The 26,451-nt window shown below is 45.5% G+C and overlaps 6 protein-coding genes across 6 annotated transcripts; 5 read left to right on the top strand and 1 right to left on the bottom strand.

The window, feature by feature from the left end:
* Positions 1-61: 61 nt before the first annotated feature.
* LOC120813531 (uncharacterized) lies at positions 62-4,148 on the top strand. The gene is made up of 4 exons (XM_078105360.1): positions 62-1,276; positions 2,269-2,324; positions 2,464-2,826; positions 2,936-4,148. The coding sequence occupies exons 2-4, from the start codon at positions 2,276-2,278 to the stop codon at positions 3,172-3,174; spliced, it is 651 nt and encodes a 216-aa protein (XP_077961486.1). The 5' UTR covers positions 62-1,276; positions 2,269-2,275; the 3' UTR covers positions 3,175-4,148.
* Positions 4,149-4,305: 157 nt separating this feature from the next.
* LOC144410211 (uncharacterized) lies at positions 4,306-6,893 on the top strand. The gene is made up of 4 exons (XM_078105369.1): positions 4,306-4,561; positions 5,311-5,366; positions 5,506-5,868; positions 5,978-6,893. The coding sequence occupies exons 2-4, from the start codon at positions 5,318-5,320 to the stop codon at positions 6,097-6,099; spliced, it is 534 nt and encodes a 177-aa protein (XP_077961495.1). The 5' UTR covers positions 4,306-4,561; positions 5,311-5,317; the 3' UTR covers positions 6,100-6,893.
* Positions 6,894-7,270: 377 nt separating this feature from the next.
* LOC120813941 (uncharacterized) lies at positions 7,271-9,179 on the top strand. Its single transcript, XM_078105370.1, has 4 exons — positions 7,271-7,311; positions 8,060-8,115; positions 8,255-8,617; positions 8,727-9,179. The coding sequence occupies exons 2-4, from the start codon at positions 8,067-8,069 to the stop codon at positions 8,954-8,956; spliced, it is 642 nt and encodes a 213-aa protein (XP_077961496.1). The 5' UTR covers positions 7,271-7,311; positions 8,060-8,066; the 3' UTR covers positions 8,957-9,179.
* Positions 9,180-9,861: 682 nt separating this feature from the next.
* On the top strand, positions 9,862-12,066 carry vbp1 (von Hippel-Lindau binding protein 1). Its single transcript, XM_040169167.2, has 6 exons — positions 9,862-10,211; positions 10,510-10,634; positions 10,714-10,780; positions 10,861-10,959; positions 11,065-11,203; positions 11,386-12,066. The coding sequence occupies exons 1-6, from the start codon at positions 10,131-10,133 to the stop codon at positions 11,460-11,462; spliced, it is 588 nt and encodes a 195-aa protein (XP_040025101.1). The 5' UTR covers positions 9,862-10,130; the 3' UTR covers positions 11,463-12,066.
* A 744-nt stretch (positions 12,067-12,810) lies between these two features.
* On the bottom strand, positions 12,811-20,652 carry rab39bb (RAB39B, member RAS oncogene family b). The gene is made up of 4 exons (XM_040169166.2): positions 20,006-20,652; positions 18,307-18,571; positions 16,707-16,887; positions 12,811-16,384 (listed from the first exon to the last, which is right to left on the bottom strand). Exons 2-4 carry the CDS (start codon positions 18,519-18,521, stop codon positions 16,139-16,141), a joined length of 642 nt encoding a protein of 213 aa, XP_040025100.1. The 5' UTR covers positions 18,522-18,571; positions 20,006-20,652; the 3' UTR covers positions 12,811-16,138.
* LOC120813010 (ras-related protein Rab-38) lies at positions 20,642-24,975 on the top strand. The gene is made up of 4 exons (XM_040169165.2): positions 20,642-21,769; positions 23,418-23,548; positions 23,963-24,112; positions 24,217-24,975. Exons 1-4 carry the CDS (start codon positions 21,577-21,579, stop codon positions 24,418-24,420), a joined length of 678 nt encoding a protein of 225 aa, XP_040025099.1. The 5' UTR covers positions 20,642-21,576; the 3' UTR covers positions 24,421-24,975.
* The last annotated feature ends 1,476 nt before the right edge of the window (positions 24,976-26,451 follow it).

The raw sequence follows: 26,451 nt of genomic DNA, 5'->3' as shown, positions 1-26,451 counted from the left end.
CAGGTGGCGATAATGAGCCAACTAGATGAACACGGACAGTAGTATCGCGAGAAGAGAATTTAAAGCGGATGGTGCCCAATTCAACCGTTAATCCGTCCTCGGTCTCCTGCTCCTCTGCAGGATCTCTCTCTCTTACCTTTATAGAGAGAAACATGAAACGAACCGAAACTTTGTTTGTAAATGTTATTTAATTCTTAACTTTGCAAAAGGATTATGACGTACTTCATTCCGTTGGTTCATTGTAAGGATGGTGATTGGTCTTCGATGTCAGGTGATGAGTTTCGGAGGGAAATTTGTTTTCCGCAGTGAGGAACGTGCGTAGTGAGGTTCTGCAGGGTTCCTGCGCATGCTGGAGTGGAGGGTAATGAGGTGGCTGACATGGTGGCAAAGAGTGCTGTAAGGAGGACTGAGGTGGATGTAAGGGTGTCGTTAGGGCGCAGGGAGGTTAAGTCGTTGATATGGGAAGCAGGGATTGCGGAGTGGGAGAGACAGTGGGGTGATGGTGGTAAAGGGAGGCACTTCTGGGGTATAAATAGGTCAGTGAAGGAGGTTGGGGGAATGATGGGGTGCAGGAGGGAAGAGGTAGTGTGGAGTAGGTTAAGGGGCACACAGGGTTGAATGGCACGCTGAGAGTGGTAGAAAAACATGACACAGGTTTGTGTGATAGATGTGAGGTGGTGGAAACGGTTGAGCATGTACTGTTTGTCTGTGGGAGGTATGAGAAGGAGAGGGTGGTGTTGTATGGTAGTGTCAGGGAGACAAAGCGGGGCTGGGACTTAGGTGGGGTGCTTGGTGGTGGAAAAGGGAAGGAGGCAGTAATGAAGGCAGTATTTATTTTTCTCAGGAACACGGGGCTGTACAGCAGGATATAGAAGGGAGGCCGTGACCGGCCTCACACTCCAGTGCAGTAGGTGGCGGTTTATGCACCTTTAAGTTGGTGCGATCTGCCAGTAAACAAAAAAGAAGAAGAAGAAGAAGAAAAAAAAAAGAAGTTTCCGGAAGGGAATTTGTTTTCCGCGGTGAGGAAGGTGTGTAACGGGAGTGACTGCCAGCTGTCCGCTGCGCTTCTGTACCGGTGTATTCTCAGTAAGACGGACGGTGCACTTCAGGTCCGTTTAGACACGTGAACGCAGCTTTGCAGAGAGAAGAACGAACCGACGCCTCGTTTGGGAGTTTTATTTTATTCTTAACTTTGTAAATGAGTTCTGATGAACTTCACTGACTGAGGAGTTTACTTGTTGAAGAGCTTCAGATCACATGAATCAAGACCTCCAAGGTAAAGAGAGAATGACTTCATGTTGTAATGATCATATTAACATTTATTACGTGACGATTCCACAAGATATTTAAAGGTAATAAAGTTGTTTTGTTCATTTCAGAGAATTAAAGTGTAAAATGATCAAATTGATTGAAGACCGATCAGAATATAACTGATCCATCACAAATCAGCTGTATTATTTAGTAAAGAATTATTGTCAACAGCAGCTTGAGGTTGTGTGTTATTTGTTATAAACGTTGGTACGTAGATGTTCACACTGCTTCATTGATGACAATAAGAAGCTGATGTGTTTGAGGAAACATGAGGTTTGTTAGAAGAAGTTGAGGTTCGGTTGGAAACTCGACGAAGGGACAGAAAAAGACCAGCTTCGATCAGCTGAGACAGTTTGTGTCTCAGTTGTGTCCTGGGACAGGGTGAACATCCGCGTTGTCCGCTCTATTCGCGCGAGTTTACCCCCCCCCCCCCCCCCCCCACACACCCGGAAGATGGCGTGGCGGCAGCATGACGTCATCACCCGCACTCCGCTTGACTTTCAACGGCGACTCCAGGAAGCGCGTCTGGATGACTGCGGCTTGGCTTTCGATAGACCGCGACGGGCGAATATTTATAATATTTCAAAGAGCGATTTATTCACTTCGCTCGTTTAAAATTCGCCTCATTCGCGACGCGTCTGTGCATTGACTTTACATGGAATCTACTCGCGCGAAAAATTCACTTCGCTTCTGGTGTGAACGCAACATTAAAGAAAGTCTGTTAACTTTAACTGCAGTTTATACTTATTTGATGTGACTATGAGTGAAACATCTCCAGGAAAACCAGCTTCACTTTGTGGTTGTAGTTCTCCTGGAGGTTGTCATCAGCATGGAAGCTTTGTGTGTTTGTAACAAGCATGATGAAGAACACAAAGAGCATCAGGACGTGAAGACACACTGTAGATTGTTGGTGTGATGATGATGTTTGAGCCTCTTCTCCTCTGTCTCCTCTCACAGGGAGGAGATGATCTGCAGCATCCTGGTGATCTTCATCCTGACCTCCTGTGTCTGTGGTCAGTTCACTTTTGTGTTTGTGAAGCAGCTGTGAAGCATCAGCACACACTCCTCAGAAACATCTGGAGATGGAGTCTAAAGGCTCCATGTTAAAGCTGTCACTTTGTCACCTCCTCCTCTCCTTCTCTGTCTCCTCAGCAGGGTCATTTGTAGTGAATGTGACACAGAGCTGGTATCATGCAGAGGAGAACCACAACATCTCACTGGAATGGATGTTCCCCACCAGCACGGACCCCTCCCCCAACGCCCTTCATGTCTCCTGTGTGATGTTAGCTGATAAGATACCCGTAGTCCTGTTTGAGCTGTATGAAGGTGTCGAGGTCCCAGAGCTGCAGGATAAACGCTTTGCAGGACGAGTCCAGTGGGACAAAGACGTCCTCAGAGAAGGACGACTCAGACTTCACATCTCCAGACTCCAGACTAATGACTCGGGGCTGTACTGGTGTCAAGTGGACACAAGTTATGGGAAGAACTTTAAGGAATGTCACCTCAATGTCACTGGTAGGTTCATTAAGTTAAACTTACTAACACGTTTAATTCAGCAGCTTTATTCAGATAAATAAACCTTTTTCTTTACATGAATAAACAGATTTGTTTTGTCTCTTTGCAGCAGTGAAGGATCGACCCGAACCTGAGACATCGAGTGACACCAGACTGAGAGGAGATCCTCGGGGAAGGATCGGCCTCTACTGTGTACTGGGACAACTGGGACTGACAGCAGCTCTACTGGTCATTTATTCATTCTATCTCTACATTATCAAAAGGATTAGAGATCAGTATAACAAACAATACATCAAAACCACAATTCAAGTTATTGATCCTTTAAGGTTTCGCACAGAAACAGTCTGAGTTGTTCTGACTGAAGTCCAGCTGAGACACATCTGGATCTTTGGATGTCTCCTGTGTGTCTCATGGACCAACAGCAGCATGAAGGTATCAGTGAGTCCACAGAGACACGTGTGACTCAGGGAGCCCAGCTGGTGAACGCTGAGCCCTCGTTGTTTGTGTGATGGTGAGTTAGTTTAGTTTCATCAGGACCAAACTGATTCACCCTCTGACATCACAGCATGAATGTAAGTCAATGGTGACATGAAGTGTCAGGGAGACTGTGGGTGAAGAGTCCAACCAGAGGATCAACGGTTCCATCCCTGCTGACCCGCGTGTTGATGAGCCCTTGAGCAAGACACTTAACCCAGCATGGCTCCTGTAGCTGTGACCACAGAGTGAGAATGGAGTGAATATTAGTTACTGACGGCAGGAAGCTGCTCATCAGTGTGTGAGATGATCAATGAGGACATGAATGTAAAACACACCTCTACCTCGTACACCTGGACCAGGAAGCACTTTATTCATGATGGAACTTAGTACTTGAAGCACTTGTAGATTGGATTACTTAAAGAATTTGTACTTTCCTGATTCTTGTTCTATTTCTGTTTCCTCTTGATTGAATTAACTTATTGTCACTTTGGATAAAACCTTTAGCTAGATGGTAAATGTAAATAAAAAGCACTTTGAGGGGTCGGGAGTGTAGAAAAGCCGATTTACAAGTCATTTTACATTTACCATTTATTGTGTTCAAGTTCAGTTACCAAACTTACTTACTTACTTAACGCTACTTTTATTTTTTATGTATAATTTATATGTTTTTATATCAATAAATTGTACTTTTACGTGTAATAAAAAATGAACACAATGAATATCATTAACCGCTTACCAAAATCTAGCATTATATTTTTAATTACTCACGGAATGTTGGTTATTAAGAAATATGTATGTATATGTGTGTGTATTTTAAAATGAAAAAAACATCTTAAAAACTCAAATCAGTCTCTTCATTTGTCGTATTAATGCAATAAGTCACATAGTGATCAAATCCATCCTCAATAATACAAAGAGTTGCACAATGTCTGATACGCTCCTCCGAACGTCAGGTGGCGATAATGAGCCAACTAGATGAACACGGACCGTAGTATCGCGAGAAGAGAATTCATGCGCATGGCGCGAATAGACTTCAACCGTTAATCCCTCCTCGGTCTCCTGCTCCTCTGTGGGAGTGAACTCTTACTCTGCAGGATCTCTCTCTCTTACCTTTATAGAGAGAAACATGAAACGAACCGAAACTTTGTTAGTAAATGTTATTTCATTCTTAACTTTGCAAAAGGATTCTGATGAGCTTCACAGACTGAGGAGTTTACTTGTTGAAGAGCTTCAGTTCACATCACTCAAGACGTCCAAGGTAAAGAGAGAATAACTTGATGTTGGTGTGATTATATTAACATTTATTACGTGAGGATTCATGGATTACACAAGATATTTACAGAATTAAACTCAAAGGGGATGCAATTTATTTCTGATCTGATCTATCGAGAAAAAGGCGGGAAAGGCGGGAAGTTATTATGAGTCTTGTTTTCAGACTGTCGTGATGAAATAAATGAAATGTATACATTTAAAACATCAAGAATTAAAGATGGAGGAAAAAACACATGAAATCACGTGATATATATTCATCTACTTGTGACCCAAAGATTCAGAATAAACTGGAGAAGAAGACTTTTATACAAAAAACTGTATAAAAGTAAAAGAGTTTAAGTACTGTTCACTTTATATAATAATTCAAATAAAGAAAATGGACCACGTTGGACTAACTGTACCATCCGGGAGGTCAGTGTAGAAATGTTTAAAGTAAATAATCTTAAAATACAACAAAGAACCACTTCAAATAAATCAATCAAATCATGGAAAATAAAATTACTGAAAACCACACAATGCAAAAAAAACAGCTAGACACAAGTCTACCTTATAACAGGTCAGAGGTCACAGTGGTCGTGTCTAATGTCTCAGGGACATTGTCAACAGCATGAAAGCTTTGTGTGTTTGTAACAAGCATGATAAAGAACACAAAGAGCATCAGGATGTGAAGACACACTGTAGATTGTTGGTGTGATGATGATGTTTGAGCCTCTTCTCCTCTGTCTCCTCTCACAGGGAGGAGATGATCTGCAGCATCCTGGTGATCTTCATCCTGACCTCCTGTGTCTGTGGTCGGTTCACTTTTGTGTTTGTGAAGCAGCTGTGAAGCATCAGCACACACTCCTCAGAAACATCTGGAGATGGAGTCTAAAGGCTCCATGTTAAAGCTGTCACTTTGTCACCTCCTCCTCTCCTTCTCTGTCTCCTCAGCAGGGTCGTTTGTAGTGAATGTGACACAGAGCTGGTATCATGCAGAGGAGAACCACAACATCTCACTGGAATGGATGTTCCCCACCAGCACGGACCCCTCCCCCAACGCCCTTTATGTCTCCTGTGAGATGTTAGCTGATAAGATACCCGTAGTCATGTTTGAGCTGTATGAAGGTGTGGAAATCCCAGAGATTCGAGATGAACGCTTTGCAGGACGAGTCCAGTGGGACAAAGACGTCCTCAGAGAAGGACGACTCAGACTTCACATCTCCAGACTCCAGACTAATGACTCGGGGCTGTACTGGTGTCAAGTGGACACAAGTTATGGGAAGAACTATAAGGAATGTCACCTCAATGTCACTGGTAGGTTCATTAAGTTAAACTTACTAACACGTTTAATTCAGCAGCTTTATTCAGATAAATAAACCTTTTTCTTTACATTAATAAACAGATTTGTTGTGTCTCTTTGCAGCAGTGAAGGATCGACCCGAACCTGAGACAACGAGTGACACCAGTCTGAGAGGAGATCCTCAGGGATGGATTGTTCTCTACTGTGTACTGGGACTGACAGCAGCTCTACTGGTTCTTTATTAATTTTATCTTTGCATTACCAAAAATATTAGTGATTACTACAGAAATGATGCAACAATCAATGGTGACATGAAGTGTCAGGGAGACTGTGGGTGTAGAGTCCAACCAAAGGATCAACGGTTCCATCCCTGCTGACCCACGTGTTGATGAGCCCTTGAGCAAGACACTTAACCCAGCATTGCTCCTGTAGCTGTGACCACAGAGTGAGAATGGAGTGAATATTAGTTACTGACGGCAGGAAGCTGCTCATCAGTGTGTGAGAGGATCAATGAGGACGTGAATGTAAAACACACCTCTACCTCGTACACCTGGACCAGGAAGCACTTTATTCATGATGGAATTTAGTACTTGAAGCACTTGTAGATTAGATTGCTTAAAGAATTTGTACTTTCCTGATTCTTGTTCTAATTATGTTCCCTCTTGATTGAATTAACGTATTGTCACTTTGGATAAAACCTTAAGCTAGATGGTAAATGTAAATAAAAAGCACTTTGTGTAGCATATTGTGTAGAAAAGTGATTTACAAGTCATTTTACATTTACCATTTATTGTGTTCAAGTTCAGTTACCGAACTTACTTACTTACTTAACGCTACTTTTATTTTTTATATATAATTTATATGTTTTTATATCAATAAATTGTACTTTTACGTGTAATAAAAAATGAACACAATGAATATCATTAACCGCTTACCAAAATCTAGCATTATATTTTTAATTACTCACAGAATGTTGGTTATTAAGAAATATGTATGTATATGTGTGTGTATTTTAAAATGAAAAAAACATCTTAAAAACTCAAATCAGTCTCTTCATTTGTCGTATTAATGCAATAAGTCACATAGTGATCAAATCCATCCTCAATAATACAAAGGGTTGCACAATGTCTGATACGCTCCTGCGAACGTCAGGTGGCGATAATGAGCCAACTAGATGAACACGGACCGTAGTATCGCGAGAAGAGAATTCATGCGCATGGCGCGAATAGACTTCAACCGTTAATCCCTCCTCGGTCTCCTGCTCCTCTGTGGGGGTGAACTCTTACTCTGCAGGATCTCTCTCTCTTACCTTTATAGAGAGAAACATGAAACGAACCGAAACTTTGTTAGTAAATGTTATTTCATTCTTGACTTTGCAAAAGGATTCTGATGAGCTTCACAGACTGAGGAGTTTACTTGTTGAAGAGCTTCAGTTCACATCACTCAAGACGTCCAAGGTAAAGAGAGAATAACTTGATGTTGGTGTGATTATATTAACATTTATTACGTGAGGATTCATGGATTACACAAGATATTTACAGAATTAAACTCAAAGGGGATGCAATTTATTTCTGATCTGATCTATCGAGAAAAAGGCGGGAAAGGCGGGAAGTTATTATGAGTCTTGTTTTCAGACTGTCGTGATGAAATAAATGAAATGTATACATTTAAAACATCAAGAATTAAAGATGGAGGAAAAAACACATGAAATCACATGATATATATTCATCTACTTGTGACCCAAAGATTCAGAATAAACTGGAGAAGAAGACTTTTATACAGAAAACTGTATAAAAGTAAAAGAGTTTAAGTACTGTTCACTTTAGATATGAATTAAAATAAAGAAAATGGACCACGTGGGACTAACTGTACCATCCGGGAGGTCAGTGTAGAAATGTTAAAAGTAAATAATCTTAAAATACAACAAAGAACCATTTCAAATAAATCAATCAAATCATGTAAATAAAATGACTGAAAACCACACAATGCAAAAAAAACAGCTAGACACAAGTCTACCTTATAACAGGTCAGAGGTCACAGTGGTCGTGTCTAATGTTTCAGGGACGTTGTCATCAGCATGAAAGCTTTGTGTGTTTGTAACAAGCATGATGAAGAACACAAAGAGCATCAGGATGTGAAGACACACTGTAGATTGTTGGTGTGATGATGATGTTTGAGCCTCTTCTCCTCTGTCTCCTCTCACAGGGAGGAGATGATCTGCAGCATCCTGGTGATCTTCATCCTGACCTCCTGTGTCTGTGGTCAGTTCACTTTTGTGTTTGTGAAGCAGCTGTGAAGCATCAGCACACACTCCTCAGAAACATCTGGAGATGGAGTCTAAAGGCTCCATGTTAAAGCTGTCACTTTGTCACCTCCTCCTCTCCTTCTCTGTCTCCTCAGCAGGGTCATTTGTAGTGAATGTGACACAGAGCTGGTATCATGCAGAGGAGAACCACAACATCTCACTGGAATGGATGTTCCCCACCAGCACGGACCCCTCCCCCAACGCCCTTTATGTCTCCTGTGAGATGTTAGCTGATGAGATACCATCACTCATGTTTCATCTGTATGAAGGTGTCGAGGTCCCAGAGATGCAGGATGAACACTTTGCAGGACGAGTCCAGTGGGACAAAGACGTCCTCAGAGAAGGACGACTCACACTTCACATCTCCAGACTCCAGACTAATGACTCGGGGCTGTACTGGTGTCAAGTGGACACAAGTTATGGGAAGAACTTTAAGGAATGTCACCTCAAGGTCACTGGTAGGTTCATTAAGATAAACTTACTAACACGTTTAATTCAGCAGCTTTATTCAGATAAATAAACCTTTTTCTTTACATTAACAAACAGATTTGTTGTGTCTCTTTGCAGCAGTGAAGGATCGACCCGAACCTGAGACATCGAGTGACACCAGACTGAGAAGGATCGGCCTCTACTGTGTACTGGGACTCACAGCAGCTCTACTGGTCATTTATTCATTCTGTCTCTACATTACCAAAAGGATGAGAGATCAGTACAACAAACAATACATCAAAACCACAATTAAAGTTATTGATCCTTTAAATGTTTCGCACAGAAACAGTCTGAGTTGTTCTGACTGAAGTCCAGCTGAGACACATCTGGATCTTTGGATGTCTCCTGTGTGTCTCATGGACCAACAGCAGCATGAAGGTATCAGTGAGTCCACAGAGACACGTGTGACTCAGGGAGCCCAGCTGGTGAACGCTGAGCCCTCGTTGTTTGTGTGAAGGTCAGTTAGTTTAGTTTCATCAGGACCAAACTGAAATATATATTTTTTTCAATAAAGCATCTTAAAAACCCAAATCAGTCTCTTTGTCGTATTAATTCAATAAGTCACATAGTGATCAAATCCATCCTCAATAATACAAACGTGTCACATGAAGGTAAATGTTAAGAGAGAAGCAGATTAAATACACACAGCATACAAGGTACACACACTTCTCAGCATTCTGTCTATACAGTGAACACTCTTTTATTTCATAATGTGATCACTGAAGAGGTTGTTAATGCTGCTACATGATCTTCTAAGGATGAAGTTGTTTTGTCATTGTGTAACTTCTCAACCAGCATCACTGATTCAAAGGAAATCCAGTGGGGTTTTTTTGTTCTAGACCTTCAGCTCCTCTGACAGAGACTCTTACTACTGAACATATTCTGCATTAAGCATCGTGCTGCTCGTCATCAAAGACTAATGTTTATTCTGGTTCCTGTTCAGAAAGAAAGGAAACATATTAATATTCTGTATGTTTTGGATACACAAACCGATATCTAAGTGAATGTTTTTATTTGTGTGATGAGACATAATTTTTCTTAAGCCACATAACGTATTTTACAGAAGCTGGTGCTGATACCAAACATGTTAGCAAAACTAATTAAACAAAAAAATCAGTCTTTCATTTTTTAAGGGATTGTCTATCTCCCCTAGAATATCGCCACTAGAGGGCAGCCGAGCCGCACGCTGCTCCTCGGACGGTTTACGCACGTTACGTAAGGAACTAAGTAAATTACGTATGGAACGTACAACGTAAGGGAGGAAGGAAGGAATGTTTAGTTCTTATTTTATTTGTATTTCTTATTTTGTTTTTAGTTTTTTATTTAGAAATACATGTTTGTATTTCGGGAGAAAAATAGGAAGTAAGTGTCTGATCCGCACTCCGGGGCAGAAGGTGGCGTTAATGCACCAATGAGACGGATGCCACCTGGCATTAAAACACGCGAAGAAGAAGAAAAAGAAGGCGTTAGCTTCTCTCCAAGATGGCTGCGACCATCGACAACAGCGATGCCGTTCAGGCGACCAAGAGAAAGCACCTCGGGATCCCCGAAGCGGTGTTTGTGGTGCGTAAAGCTTCACATTAATACGTTTATCACAACAGCCCCCCGCCGGAGTTAGAACGTTAGAGAACACACCTGCGCGCTACTCGTAGTCGTTGGTGTGCGCGCGCGTCACGCCGGCTAGGAGCTAGCTAGCTCCGTTAGCAGGCGAGCTAATCCCGCTGTGTGTTCATGCTGGGCGGCTCCTCGCCTCCATCTATGGACATGAGTGCGCGAGCGGCTCCTACTTGTCACTGTTAATGTTGATACTGTGTCAGAAGTATACAGACTAACGTGACTGCCCCCCCCCCGGACCCCCCAGGAGGACGTGGACTCTTTCTTGAAGCAGCCGGGCAACGAGACGGCCGACGCAGCACTGAGGAAGCTGGACGAACAATACCAGAAGTACAAGTACATGGAGCTCAACCTGTCCCAGAAGAAGCTCAGGTAACCCCCCCCCTGATAACGATTAAATAACCCCGCTGAAGCTTCTCTTGCTGAACCGTTTCGTTCTCTCGACCCGCAGGTTGAAAAGCCAGATCCCACAAATCATTCAGACGCTGGAGATCCTCCGACACATGCAGAAGAAGAAGGTTGGTGTCGACGGTCCCCTTGTTGTGCTCTCTGTCCTTCACGCTCACTGTGCTCTCTCTCCGACTCGTCCTTGTTTCAGGAGACCACGGCGCCCATGCAGACCCACTTCATGCTGGCCGACAACGTTTACTGCAAGGCCTCGGTGCCCCCCACCGACAAGGTCTGCCTCTGGCTGGGGGTGAGTAAGACAGAAGAGCAGTTTTAACACCTGGGATGAAACCAAAAGAAGTGACTTGTGGGTCGTCCTCGCTACATCTCCTCCCCCTCCTCCCCCCCAAAAAAGGCGAACGTCATGTTGGAGTACGACATTGACGAGGCCCAGGCGCTCCTCGAGAAGAACCTGTCCACGGCATCCCGCAACCTGGAGACACTCGAGGACGACCTGGACTTCCTGCGAGACCAGTTCACCACCACCGAAGTCAGTATCCTTCCACTGTGCAGCTCGCGTCCGCTTGTTGTTCTGGTTGGTGGTCATTGTTCCTTCAATTAGTTCTCTATAGTTTTAAATGTGGCCCCTGAATCAGCGCCACTCTCTAGGGACCAAAACGGTCAATCTGCTGCACATCTGAAACCCTGCTGCTCCTTAACTCGCCGCCCCCCCCAGACATGGCACGCGTCTACAACTGGGACGTGAAGAGACGGAGCAAAGAGAACATCCTCAAGTTAGCAGACAAGTCTTAATACCAACAGAGCAACACACACACACACACACACACACACACACCTCTGCTCAGCATCTTCTCCTTTAAGAAATCTACAAACCACAGAGCTCGGCGGATAAGAGGGCGCGTCAAAAGTGTGTGTGTGCTTGTTCTTATCTCCCTCGGGTGGTTAAATCAAGCACGCATCCTTAACTCGGTGTCATCTTGAACCCTCTGAAGTCAAACTGTTCTTTTTAATTTGTTACAGTATTTTTTTCAAGTAAAAACTGAGGCAGCAAGGCCATTTGTTTGTCGTCTTTTGAATGATTTCAGCGTGTGAGATTCTCTTGCGTCGCCTTCTTCTGTCTCCTCTCACCGGTCTGCTCCACCACGACGTTCACGGGAAAGGTTTTTGTTTTTTTATTTGTTGCTTAACTGTTGAAAATCGTTGTGTAGAAATCACACTCGGTAGAATCCGGCTTGCAGGAGGACAACGATCACAAGTGAGACGAGTTGTGCTTCAGGACGGTAGTCCTGCTCTTCCTGGTCCTGGTCCTCCTGGCCGCTGTTCTGTCTGTATTTATTTTTCTCTCCCTGTATTCATTAAGCAATGAATGAAGTAAAGGAACATTTGCGCAAAGAGACGAGACCGTGACTCTGGTTTTTATTCTTCTGGTAAGAAGCAGTTTGAAAGTGTTTTTTTATATTTCAATAGAGAACGTTGAGTGTAAACAATCCATATCTTTATTTCTAGTTGACGATGTCTGGTGGAGGAAGACTGATGTCATGTGAATAATACTAAAGCATCAATTAGAAATAAAAAATTATCATTTGCATTTAAATTTTATTATCCTTTTTAAATTAGTATATTTATTGATGCATTAGCATTAAAATCTTCCTCCAGTCCTTCTATCCTCACAATTTTAAATAAGAAGCAACTCGTAGAGAAAACATTTGAACTGGATTTGTTTTTGTGCAGAAAGCTGCTTCCGTTTGGCGTCTGGCGCCTCACTGCTTCCCCCTGTGGCATCGAGGGGAACTGCAGCTCATCAGCCGGGACGAAGAGGCACTGTGACCATGACCTGAGACCTTTAGACATTTACTAAATATTGTTTTGACAACACACCACTATCTCTAATAGTGTGCAGCAAGTTATATTTTACCAACAAAGTATGTTAAATGATTAGACATCTTAATTTACAGATGTCAATTTTCTTACCTGGAGAATTTACTTCTGCCTCTTAACTGACTTTTTAAACCGATTTAGATTGTGAAAATATTCCTTCAGTCTGACTTTAATAAAGATATTATACATCCCGTTAAATTGTTAATCCCGAGGTATCTGAACACAACAGTGTGAAAACCCCCACAAATGAACTGCGAGAATATTTCTATATTCCAGTCACGTTTTATTCACTTTTTTTTTTAGTACATTTTCAGTTTGTTGAGATAAGTAGAGCAGAGGAAGAGACCGTGAGATACAGTTCAGTCTGTACAGCTATGAGGGTTGAGAAGAGGTGAAGCATTGTCGTCGTCGTCGTTGTTGTTGCTCCTGTGAGGGCTTTTGTTGGCCGGCACATTGGAGGCACGTTGTCTCAGACGGCTACAGGTCAAACCTCCTCCGCTGTGCGAACAATAGTCTGTGCGCCACGTCGAAGGAAAGCCGAGTCTCGAGAGGTTGCACGTGCAATTCTCTAAGATATTCATTATTACATTTCTCTTGTTACTGGGGGGAAAAAGAAGCTACCGAGATCCTTTCTGCATTCATCAGAATACACAACAGAATTGGGCCTTCAAATGATTTGGGGCGAGTAGTTGAGCACATCGGCCGCCACCAGGAAAGTTCACCTCAGAATCCACTGAAACATTTCACAGACCAACGTTTTTGGGAATAAGCGTATGTGCTTTCTTCGACATCTGGGAAATCCTTTAAAATAGCTTAGCATAAAGACAAGTGAGTAAAAACAAGATGCTCTGTTTTTTGCCGGACTGTGAAGTGGTGAGTTTATATCTGCTGGTTGATGTATTTAGTTTTCTTTTGATGAACTAGTTTGTTTCCTTCTGCTAAGTCAAGCCAAGTGTAAAGGCAATGCCAGTAATTCACTGTGTCATACGTTTCCATGGAAACGAGCCACGGTAGCAGATTGCTTTGCTGTCACATTTGAAGGCGCTCTCCATCATACGAGTGCGTCCGTCCCTCGACCCCTCGGGGTGAATCGTTCCAGCAACTTTCCCAAGTTCACATCTTCTTGTTTCCACCAAACTAAAGCTCAGATTGAATAGAACGTCCGAAGCGGCTCGGCTCCAGTAGCGTCATGTGACTCGATGTTAGGAAACTAATGCTCCATCGGGAGGCCGGAGAAACCTGAGCGGCCTCTTGCAGATCGTTAGCAGCTGATCGTAGACCTCTCCAGTAAAGGAGGTCTTCGGTGGTTAATTACCTGCTTCATTCACACGCTGATCAAATTGTGTTTTACTGGAATCAGCTGATGCCACTTTCATATTTAACTCTTTCAAAGGATCGCCTCTCGATACCAGAAAACAATACACACCTGATGTGAGAAGTAAGTCTTCGTTTAAATGGTGAACCGACAACTAACTGGTCACATGTTGTTTTTAGATCTGATGGTTTCACGTTAATGAGAAAATAAGTATTTTGCAGGTTTGGTCTAGAAATATGAGAATGATCAAAGAACTGGGATAGTTCTGTTATGCTAGTTATCTTTATGCTAAGCTACGCTAATCAGCTTTATGTGCTCATACGTGAGGTGAGTTAATCTTCTCATCTATAAGAAGTTCTCTGCAAGAAATCAAATAAGCAAAAGTTCCCCAAATGACAAAGACAGTATTTTTACGGTAAAATCTGAGTAAAAAGCTGAGAGGTTTCTCTGAGCTTCCAGCAGCTGGAAAATGTTTGATTAAAAAAACACTGGTATCCAAAAGCGTTTCTCTTGTATCTGTCATGAATAATGCAGCATTTTAATCTAAAGGGAATGTAATTTAACTCTAATTTGAATGATTTTCCAATTAAGTCTCACATCATCTAAATCACCTTTTGTCTCAGTTCTTTTTTTAACAATCAGCATGTTGAATCATTTTACACGTTTCCTGTAAAAATCTCACCTTTTTCTTCCCCACTGATACATTCATGATAAATAACGAAAACACGAGCAAACCTCTGGAGACAAAGAAGGCAACCTGTGAAAAAATGAAGCACTTGCAGATTTCTCGCTGTCATTATGACCTGTGGAGGGAAAGGCATTGCATGAAATCATTATAAAAGGAAAATACACATCGATCACAGCGAGGAATGAGCATTCATTTGGGAGTGTGCATCTGATTAAGGACAAAACAAAACTTCATCAATATTAGCTGTTCCAATTTTCTGAAAAAATAATTACAAATTAGCAAATTAACCAAGTATGCCGTTTGACGTGGTTCATAAGAACAGATGGATGTATTTGGTCCAGTGCTAATGTCAAGAATATGTAGTTTAAATTGGAATCTAGATTATTGATGTAATCAGTGAATCACCTTCCAACGCACATTCATTTAGGTATTCCTTGAAAAACATTTTATATGACGTTGTGATTCACTGATTGGCTTTAAAAAAGAAACGCCAGTAACTGGCCTGACATCTGGAGTGAGGATTAAAGAAAGCATTTTTAAACCATGACCGACTTCAGTTTGCACTTAGTCACGTGACGTTGCAGTTAGCAATCGGCTTTGTTTGGTATCTGAAATCTACCCGATTCGTCCCAGTGAAGTTCCATAGTGAGTCGACGGTACATCAACCTGTAGCACTGCTGTACATTAGGAGAAAAATAAAGGTTGGGTGAGATATTGTGCACACAAATAAGAAAAAGGCTAATCATAACCTCAGGTTCCCTGCGCCGGAGTCGGGATAATTCGATGGCCGCCAATTGGACTTTCTTTGCATGATTATATCGTTCGTGCATTGCCGATAATAAGGACAATTGCTCATCTGTGGTGGTCTCGTCCCTCTGTGATTGCTTCGCTTTCCAGAACCCAAATGTGCCTCCACAGCTGAGGTGGACTCGGCCCTTTAAAGTGCCTTGTGGCTCCGTCGGTCCTGTTTGTTCACTTTGTCCCCTTTTAAAGGAGGACAGCGAGTCCAACAAGTCCGCCTCGCCCACTGAAGCTGTACACGTTGCCTCTTCCTGCTGAGCGAGTCTGTTAGTAACCGGATGAGTGACGATGTTTCGTTAGAGTGGCGTTTAGCAGAATGGTTCAAACGTGTTGACAATTTCACTGAAATATGCTCAGTGTGCTCGGACGTTGGTGGACACCAAGTGATCGTTTGGTATGTGATCATGTAATTGCATATTGGACGAGAGGAGGAGATTAAGAAGAGGTGGGACGCGAGGTGACGGGAGAAAGACACGATCAGTCTCGAGTGTTTCGGCAACTAATTGGCAAGAACCAAAATGGATCCTCTTTCTAAGACGTTTGTGGAGGCCCAGAGCTAAAGGAAATGGGCTCCGCCCTCCAGGTATTCAAGGTGTTCCTCTCCGATCGTCTTCCTGAAAGTCCTCAAACGTCCCCTTCGGTATCCGGTCCAAACAAAGAACAACGGAGGGTTCACAGCGGTTTAAACCAGAGGGCCAACACTCTTCAGTCCGTCAGCCACCCTCCTCTAAATCCTTCCTGCCCTCCCCCCCTTTACACCTTCAGTCCCCAAAAACTCTCCCCAGATCAACACAGACAGCGGCGGTCGCTCTTGGTCACTTCCTCCGAGGAGTGGACGACGTTGGGCACGAACCCGCTCTTCACGCCTTCCCAGCCCTCCTGGATGGTGATGTCGCCGGACCGCACCAGGGCGAAGATGTCCCTGGTCAGCTCGGTGAAGGCGTGCTCCACGTTGATGGCGTCGCGGGCCGACGTCTCCACGTAGCGCATCCCGTAAGCGCCCGCCAGCTTCTCTGCCTCCTGGCGGGTCACCTGGGTCAAAGATGAGACGAGATGAAACTTCCCCACGTAAGGCGCCCAGAGGGAATTGCAAAGGACTACTTTAGATTTTTTTAAATGTCCGCCAACTGACCACATGGTATTAAATGGGTGCGCTTCATCCCGTAAAATCCACATTTTGGATCGTGACGTTTTTTTGGCATCCTGTTGCCCCGAGAGACTTGAACAAACAACAGAACCCGAGGTAATTTTAACCTACTGCTTCTGTTGATTGTTACGTATCATTCAAAACGGGCCCTAATCCCCTGCAACGCGTTTTTAGCTCTCTGTTGACATTGTTGTGGTCTTTACCCACCTGGCGCTGAGCCTCCAGGTCACACTTGTGGCCCACCAACAGGAAGACGATGCTGTGGGGCTGGACGTGGCTGCGGGCCTCCTCCAGCCAGTCGTGGACATTCTGGAAGGAGCGGCGGTTGGTGATGTCGAACAGGAGGAGCCCGCCCACGGAGTTGCGGTAGTAGGCCCTGGTGATGGATCTGCAGGGAGGAGGAGGAGGAGGAGGAAGGAGAAAGAGGGGGAGGGTTGTGTCAAGAGTTTGTTCAGAAACGACACCTGTTGTCAGCTGTAGCTGGTTAGCTAATGATGCTAGCGTCGGTTGTGACCAATGTCGCCAGCCAATCAGGGAAGGTTGTAAACTGAAGAAACGTCCTCTTTCGTCGGCGCACAGATTTTGACCTTCGGTTGGTCTACAATATGGACGTGCCAACGTCTGCAGCTCGTAATGTGATATATATATAAATGTGCTGGTGGATCTTAAATACTCTTACTCTTACTTACAATGGCGGTTAAGATCATTGTGGGCTGTGACAAGAGGCTTTCTATTTATAACCACAAATCAAATCAATATTTCTGACTTTTGGAGCCTGAAAATGATGTTTTTTTAAACTACCACGACGCTGCAGTTTTTATTTGTTACAGTGACAATATTATACCGTTTTATGGGGGGAAAAGGATGAAATGATCATTTGTGGTACAGGAAGCATGTGTGGACACACTCTGTACCACATCCTTTAGTAAACAGGGACTTATTTGTACGCAGATGGCGTTTGGTTAATAAACTCCATCCTCCTCATCAGTGCACGGCTCACGGGACCTCGCACACATCCCAGAATAACTCCCCCCTCGACACCTTTTCAAATGTCATTTCAACGGCGTGAAACAGAACCAAAGGTGAAAACCTCCACGCGCAAATCTCCTCCCTTAAGAGCCCTTCAGTGCGTTTATGTTTAGAAAATGAGCCCTGTGGCAAATTGTACTTTAAGCCTCATTTAAATAACTGCCGTGTGTTTTCGTGGAGGCAAACAACTCGGTCACGGGTAGCAAATCGAGTTTTGAGACCTCCAGGCTGCAGATTTAAGCTCTTAAGTGTGTCCCCACACTGAATAATGCAGGTAGACACCGAGTCGTGGAGAGGCCATAATATACATTATGTTTAAGGAAATGAATGCATGTTTCTGATGGAAGTACCTCATAATTCTACTATATTATATTTAGTTCATGTTTAACAGTATATCTTAATATGTGTCAGACATTAGATTCTGCAATCATGTAATCATTGTTTGTTTATTCAGCAAAGAGGTCAAAGGTCACCTACCACTCTTTGCACTGACGGAAGCTCAGCAGGTTGTTTTTTTCAGTTCTGTAAAAGCAGCTCTTTTCTAATTCTGTTTTTTGGGAACTGTTCTGTTATTTCCCAGAGATCAGCTGAGGAATCTGCTGAGTCGGTTTGTTTCTCTCATGTTTGTCGGTCAGCTGTTCGAGGGGGACGAACCGCTTCCCTCTACTTTACGCTTGTTAATAGTAATACTTTTACATTTTGCTAATAATCGCCCATTTGGTTTTTGAACTCAAGCCCCACGCACGCACGCACGCACGCACCCGCCGCATGCGCTCACCTGAAGCGCTCCTGGCCCGCCGTGTCCCAGATCTGCAGCTTGACGCGCTTCCCGGGCTCGATCTCCACCAGGCGGGAGAAGAAGTCCACGCCCACCGTGGGGTCCGACACCTGCGCGAAGCGGCCCTCCGTGAAGCGGCGGATCAGGCACGACTTGCCCACCGTGGAGTCCCCGATGACGATCAGCCGGAACTGGTAGAGCCATATGGCCTCCATGACCGGCCCGTCGCGCGCGCGCTCTGCCCCCGCTGCGCGGCTCCGTCGCTCTGTCGAGGCGCGGGCGCGCGCAAAGGAGAAGGAGAGGTTATGCGCGGAAATGTTTCACCCATACTTTGTGCCCGAGACACAGATGTTGTACTTTAGAATTCTACTGCATGTATTTTACAGCTCTAGTTCCTTTGAGTCCGATTGGTTGGACACAATAAATTCTGATTGCAACATGACCGATGACTTATATTGGTGTTTGAAAGAGTATCTGAGTAGTAATAACTGCATAGTACTGCAGTGTATTCCACGTCATACTCCTGAAGTCGTATCTTTGTAAAGGTGTTCAACAAATGACTTTAATCTTTCTGTAACATTGAGGACTAATGTTCTTTAACCTACTCTCCCTTCATTCACTTACTGAGATGCAACATTTAATTGGTTTAGCTGCCCCCCCAACACACACACACACACACACACACACACACACACAACCGTGCTTCATTGTATTCTGCATGCCTCGTTCAAGTGAAACCACGAGATGTGAGAGAAAATCCTCTTACGTTTTCTTCGTCACTGGCGTCCATTGAAGTTTTGATAAATCAGCTTTTTGGATCATTGCCCTTTTTAATACGAGGCTTTTTGTCACTTAACTGTGTGACCGTCCAAATATCTGAGAGCAAATATGCCTGTACTTTTTTCTGTTACTATTTTGGCCATAATACCACATGAAATGAGTTCACCTAAAGCCGCCTACAAACTCCACATTTAGCTAAACTTGGTTCAATAACTCATTCCAGTCAGACAAATAAAATCCAAACGTAAAAAAGAATAGTATAACTAGATGTAACACATGATATAACACCACTACAACTATCCTCGTACTGAAGGTTTGCCCTGTCTCTTAAAATACTTTGAGTACATTTAGCTGATATTTCTGTAACATTGTGAATTCAGGGCTCCTTGTAGTTTGGCACATTTACTTCAGCAAAACATATTCCTCCAATCGGCATTTATTATCAGTTAGTTCACATAGTTTGTAGGAAGGAGGAGGATCTGTGGACGCCATGTGGGGACACATGGTTTGCATTGGACGCTGGTCGGACACGCGCCGCCTCCCATCACGCGCCCCGTGGAGTCGGGTTGCGTCGCGCGCGCTCCGTATGCAAACATTAGTGGTCGAATCCCCGGGGCACGGCCCCTTTGTGGGCTCCCACACCGGATGTGCGTCCGCGGATATACATACACATGACATATCCCGTTTATTGACACCCCAAAAACCAAAAAGCCAAACGCATCTTCACGCGAGGCTTAATGATCTGATATCGTTTATTATCTCAGCTTAGATGCACATCTGGTGTCTGCAGTCCAACACGGATCAAGATGGACTCCAGACACCTCTTACAGCACGCATTGTGCTTTTGACCGACAAAACATCTGGACCCGAAGCTCTCGACGTGACACACATCTGCGGGTTAGAAGAGAAACAGCCTTACTTTGGAGAGCAGCTTAGGCCGGAATGGTTGCGCGCTCCCTCCGTTCAGAGGCAGGCCGGCGCGGGCTCCATGGCACCGAGCAGTCCGGGGCCCGGCCGAGACGCAGCTGGTGCGATGAGATGTGAATTCAAAAATAGTAATAATAATAAAAAGAAAAACCCGGATCCTTGCGCGTTATCCCGGAGCCACGAGAGAGAGAAAAAAAGCCCCGTCCCTGTCAGGCGGGGGGAGGAGGGGGATCCCGTGGTGTCGACTCCGCGCGTCGCGGCGTGTTCGTGGGGTTCCGCTGCTGATGAAATGGCAGCAGGAGCGGCAGCAGCATCATATCGCCTGACTCATCCCGCATCAGTACCACTGCCGTAAAGCACCGCGGAGAGGCGCAGCACTGAGGGAAAACCACGCCGTGCACGCGTGCACGGTGGAGGAACTAACCCCATCGCTCTAAAGGGATAATAAGAATAACGTGCACGGGTTTATTCTCATTAGATTAATCCCTGCAGTGTAAGTGAGTAAATACATGATCCTATTTTAAAAAAAAGCAGACGTACGTTTCAGGAAATATTGCATTTTTGTGTGAAAACCCTTGTTTGTTTGTTTTTATTCGGTGCAAGAGGAAGCTGCACACTCACTGCGCCACTGCGCCGCTCTCCTGCGCACACGGCAGTGCGCATGCACGGAAACGGACGAGCTGCACACCGGGAGGTGTAGTTTTTTTCTATGTAGATTTAAGGATCTGGTTTTAAATCGTATTTGGGTTCTTCGGGTTGGTGTGAGTTGTAGTTCAAATAAGAACTTACAGACTTACCAGCAACAGGAGTATTTAAATTAACCACCACAACCGGCTCACCTCGTTTTTATCAACATATTGTGGGACTCAGTTGCAAATACAGAACAAATATAAAGTAGCAACAACTACGGACAACTAAATAACAAACGTGAAGGTTAATTTATAGCGTAAATACTGATCCGTTCATTTATATGCACAAAGAACAAACACAGATTGAGTCGATACACAAGTTGCCTTTTTTAGTTTCACATTCAGGGTTTAAAGCAAAATTAAAAAGAAAAAAAACGTTAAAAAAATCTTAGATGAAACCAACAGATACAAACACATTTATAGCATTTAATAAAATAACCTTTTCCCATCTCACAAGAAAGAATAATAACAAAACGCGAACACGTTGTTTACAACAAAACGCAGCCAAATATAGCGGCCGCACGCACGCACAGGCACGCGTGTCGTGGGGGGCGTGGTCTGCCAGTGCTGACGGTCCCGTCCCCGCAGCCTCCGCGGGACAGCGGGGACAGAGGGACAGAGGGACAGAGCGGCATCGGGCGATGTGTCCGAGCAGCAGCAGCAGCAGCAGCAGCAGCGTGGCTTTTCCTTCCCGACGTCCCGAACACCTGCCGGACGCACCGAGGAGCGCGCCGCCGCCCGCTGAAGGCGCATTTCACGCCTTTTATTTCCACAAACTTTTGCCCAAGACTTTAGTTTAGGGTCTTTCCCGTCCCGTCCCCCGCCCTCCAGCTGCTCGCGAGCCCGTAATTGGAGACGTCACCTTGCTCGCGGGATGCAGCGCGAGCGCCTGCTGAAGGTCCTGGTCATCGGGGATCTGGGCGTCGGCAAAACGTCGCTCATCAAGCGCTACGTGCACCGGGTCTTCTCCCAGCACTACCGCGCCACCATCGGGGTGGACTTCGCCCTGAAGATGCTCAGCTGGGACCAGAAGACGGTGGTGCGTCTGCAGCTGTGGGACATCGCCGGTGCGTAAAAAAAAAAAAAAGCGTGTTTTTGTGTTAAATGGCCCAGAAAACACGTTTTTAAAGAGGATTTAAGCGTTCAAATGAAACTTCACACGTCTGAGTAAGAGCACGTTTTACGCAAAATGTCCTCATCTAAATGAAGGATTCCAAGTCCGAAGCTGCTTCATAGACGTTTATTCTCTTCTAAAACGAGCACACTGCTATAAACATCCTTTGCCCAATTCGATGGTTTTAAACGCATGCATGATGTTCATTTAGTAACTTGTGGTCCATTTACAGTCAAATACACCGTAAACAAATGGCGAGCACCTTAGAAACATGGCTGTTCCTTACTGGTCAGAAAGTTATGAAATATATCTTGAAACAAGACTTTGCTTCATTATATATATTTCATTATGTACACATACGTGTACTTCGACTCTGTTTGTCCCCCGGTGGTGGACCGAGTGGGTTCGGACTCAGATGCACTTGGTCCGGCGATGACGGCGCATGATACTGCAGGTTACTGCCTCGAAGACGCCTTTAACTTCCGCCTCTGCGTAGGAAATGCAGATTTCACGCTCCGCCATCCACCAGTTCAGGCGCTTGATGAAGGAAACCGCGTCTCAGTGTGACTGTGTGCGTCCATGTCACACGCTCGCTGATAAGATCCGTCGTTTTGCATGAAGGCTGGCGGGTCAGACCAGCAACGCTGTGACCACTTCACACTGGGGGGCTGTTCCACGGGGTTCACGTGGACAGCCGGCGGCCATCCGGCGATGATTGCTCCACTGTGAGCGCTCCATCGTCTGGGTGAAGACCTTCAACTTTCTGTCTGGCGTCCAAGCAGTTTGTAAACCGAATCCTTTCACACCATCAACACACACACACAAAGTCTGTTGGACGCCATTTAAGAACGCTGGTGAAGTTCAGACCACGTGGAGACCGAACCTGGAAGTCCTCGCTTTTAAATAGCGGTTGATGAGCCGCGTCACCGTGCCGTCGACGTGTCGTCAGGTAGCGTCAGTTCTGAAGTTTACTCCGCGGGGCTCTTAATTTGTAGGATCGAGGCCAGTGTAGCCACGGAGGCCGAGAGCCGTGACCTCACACGTCACTGCGCGTTTGTCGTGGGGCAAAAGCGGCAGATAGATGACGTGCAGTGTAACGCGTTCAGAGGAAATCGCCCCTGCGATGAAACCAAAGATAAAACCCGCCGTTAGGAAGCGGTTCGTGCGCTTCGCTGCTGCGCGCGTTTACCAACCTGCTGATTCACGGCTATATTAAGGTCATGTGGAGGAAGTTAGCGTCCACTAGAGACTTATTCATTCACACACGTGGTCACACACTTGCTATACGCGCTCACAGAAGCTGCATTCTTTTGCATTAGAAGGTGAATCGGCTGATTTTAAAATTACCTTTTCTCTCTGTTTTTTTACAAGCTAATCTTCTAAAAGGTGACGCTTTTGTTTGGCTTTTATCTGTTGGTGTTTGGTAATTGGTGTTTTTTTCGTGTGTTCATTTAAAAATCAGTCAATCAACGTTTCCTTTCTGAAATCCGTCTCCGTGTTAAGAACATCTACTGGTCTCATGACGCGACGAAACCACAAATGACGTCGCCTCCCCCCGAATGCTACACTCTGTTCTCCTTTTGCTTCTCGTTCTTCACAAGGCCAGGAGCGCTACGGCAACATGACCCGCGTGTACTACAGGGAGGCGGTGGGGGCCCTCGTGGTCTTCGACATGACCAGACTGTCCACGTTCCAGGCCGTCCTCAAGTGGAAAGAAGACCTGGACTCGAAGGTGAATTAGAGCGGTAGGAGGAATTGGGCGGGACGACGTGTTCCAGCGGGTGGTGGTTGCCCTGGGAGGCTAAACGCCATCAGAGAGAACTCCTGCGCCTGAGCTCAGCAGAAGGAAAGACTTCACCTTTCCTCTGCCAGAAGGTTCAATGTGTTCTTTTTCCATCATCATCTCTGCTTCGGCTACGACTGGTCTGTTACCCAGGAAGTGCATCATCTTCAGGTTCGTCATCGCTAAGGTGCCTTCACATGTAAATAAAGGCTCCTCACGGTTTGGCCCAAGGAGGTCAGTTTAAAACGTGACCACTGTGAAGAAATACTGCAGGGAGAATACTCCACGTCCTCGTCTGAAATCCCTCCTTCTGGGCGATGCGTGCGGGCGAGTGGCTGACTGTCGGTGGTCTTGTCCCGCCAGGTCGCCCTTAGCAACGGGACGCCGGTTCCAGCCGTGCTATTGGCCAACAAGTGCGACCAGCGGAGTCACGGCTTGTGCCCCAAGCTGCCCAAGCTGGAGAACTTCTCCAGACAGTGCGGCTTCGTCGGCTGGTACGAAACCTCCGCCAAGGTGAGACGGGTCGACCATTTCCCCCCCCCCCCGCTGTCAGTCAACAGGAATTTGGGGACCTGGTCCTTCGCCTGAGCCCCATTCGTCCTCTCCCCCCCCCGCAGGACGACACCAACATCGATGCCGCCGTCACGTGCCTGGTGGAGAGCATCATGGCCGCGGAGGACGAGAGAGCGACCGCCGCCAGGGACGAACCGGAGGGCGGCGTTCTGGTCCTGCCTCGCTTGGACTGCGACGCCAAGGAGAAGGAGCGCCGCGGTTGTTCGGGATGCGCCTCGCTCCGACCCCGAGACGGGGACAACGAGTGACGGGCGGGTCCGAAACCCGGGGAGACGAGGGTGGACGGACGTTTTCAGTCCCACCTCCACCTGATCGCAGAAGAGTCATGCTCTTGAAGAGCTGAGGTGGAGGAGCAGAGGATGGACTCAATGATCTCAACGATGGCCGCGTAGAAGGGCGCCATCACTGTCTTTGACAGGATGGATTTCAGCGTGTCTCTTAAAAAGGATGAGGTCACCGCACGCCAATTAGAACGTACTTCAGCAAAGCTCTTCTTCAGACCTCACAATAGAAATAGAAGGTCGGAAAATCAGCCGATCACAGTTTAAAACTCTTCAATCAATATTTACAGTTCAATAATCCATTCAACATCAAGTTCAACCGGGTTCCTCTGTGATGTGACACTGGGGACCTTCACCGGCCTGAATCATTTCGTTCTTTTTTTGGGAGACAAAACTATTTTCAATGTAAATAAATGATTTGGTATCTTAATTACACGTTTATAATTATGTTAAAATAGGCTTGTTGAAGGAAAACAGCTGATTACTAACTTGCCAACTGCAGTAAACAAGCATAGAAGTGAAGAACGTTTGTCTTGGCGTCTTTTACAAAGTGTAGATGTGCTTCGATGAAAGGTGGGAGACGATTAACCCAAAACCAGCAAAACAACCTGCTTAACAACCGGCTTAATCAAGTAATACACTTAGTAATAATCTATAAGGCTCAACCTCCACACTCACAGACTCACTAACCTTTGTTCCCTACTGAACCTTTTTCAGAAATCCACATTAAAGTCAGACTTTGCCCAGAAACAATGAACCACGACTGACATGTGACGATGAGGAGGACGACGCTTGTGTGTTCAGCCTGTAACATCACATCTGCACAAACTCACCAGGGATTAAACATAAAAACAGGTGAAATCAGAGGACAGAGCACAGACGTAGTCATCGACACCAGTAGATGGAGCCAAACACACACACACACACACACACACACACACACACACACACACACACACGCTCTGTTAGAGAACAAGGTGACGTGCAGGTTTTGATGCAAATATTCAGAGATACTGGCAGTAAAAGCATATCAGTAAAAACAGTTGAAGTCATACATGCGATCCAATAAAGGAGAAGAAGCTGGAGCGTGCGTATTTCCTGTGGGATAACTCCTCCATGAAGATGTGTTAACTTCCACCCACATGAGGTCCTCTCACAGCAGCTCCACTAAAGGGACTTGGCCTTCAGTTCAGTTTCTCTGAGGGATTTGAACTTCATCGTCGTGAGGTCTTTGTGCACATGCGAACGTTTCTCGGTCACTGTGGCCTACAGGGGAGGAACGGGCGGCTTCGCAGGAAGAAGAGGGCCGATGATTGAAAAGTGTGCGTGAAAGCTTTATATCGCATAGGGACACGAGTCACGAAAAGCTCAGGGGTCATAGATATGTCATTTCATAGCTCGCCGCTCCCGATGTTCTACTCCCCCCCCCCCCCTCCCCTTTGACACACTGCAGTTAATTTAAACATTGCAGACAAGCTGCGTGCACCCCAGGGTGCTCTTTGTCTTTGGCCCCGTCCGTGGCAATTGTGTGGTGATGGATTTTCCTCCCGTATCTCTCTGAGCACAGTGGCTCCAGGGGAGGGAGGCATCCGGTGATTGACAGCCGCTAATACGACTGCAATCCAGGGGCCGGGGAGACAGGGGGAGACAGGAGGAGACAGGGGGGGAGACCGTTGCCAGGGGCTACAAGGAGGGAGGGGGGGTTGGACTCCCCAGCACCCACACAGTTTCCATGGAAATTGGGGAGTTCGATGTTCCTCCTGCAGATGGGGACACAGCACACCTGCTGCATGAACATAACTGCAACCCCCCCTTTCTTCTTCTTCTGCTTTTTAAAACAGATATTTTGCCACCAGGATGTGAAATACTGCAGCTGAAACCGAAAGGAAACACAGAGCCTCCAGAAGAAGAAGAAGCACCTATAGACATTCTTCACCCCCCCACGTGACATAACTCAAGCGCCTCTTTGCGCACATTACATGTGATAAATGGTCGTTA

The sequence above is a fragment of the Gasterosteus aculeatus genome, chromosome 7 (assembly GCF_964276395.1).
Source record: "Gasterosteus aculeatus chromosome 7, fGasAcu3.hap1.1, whole genome shotgun sequence".
Taxonomy (NCBI): Eukaryota; Metazoa; Chordata; class Actinopteri; order Perciformes; family Gasterosteidae; genus Gasterosteus; species Gasterosteus aculeatus.
Note: the sequence above shows the minus strand (reverse complement) of the source record. Positions and strands in the feature narration are given on the sequence as shown.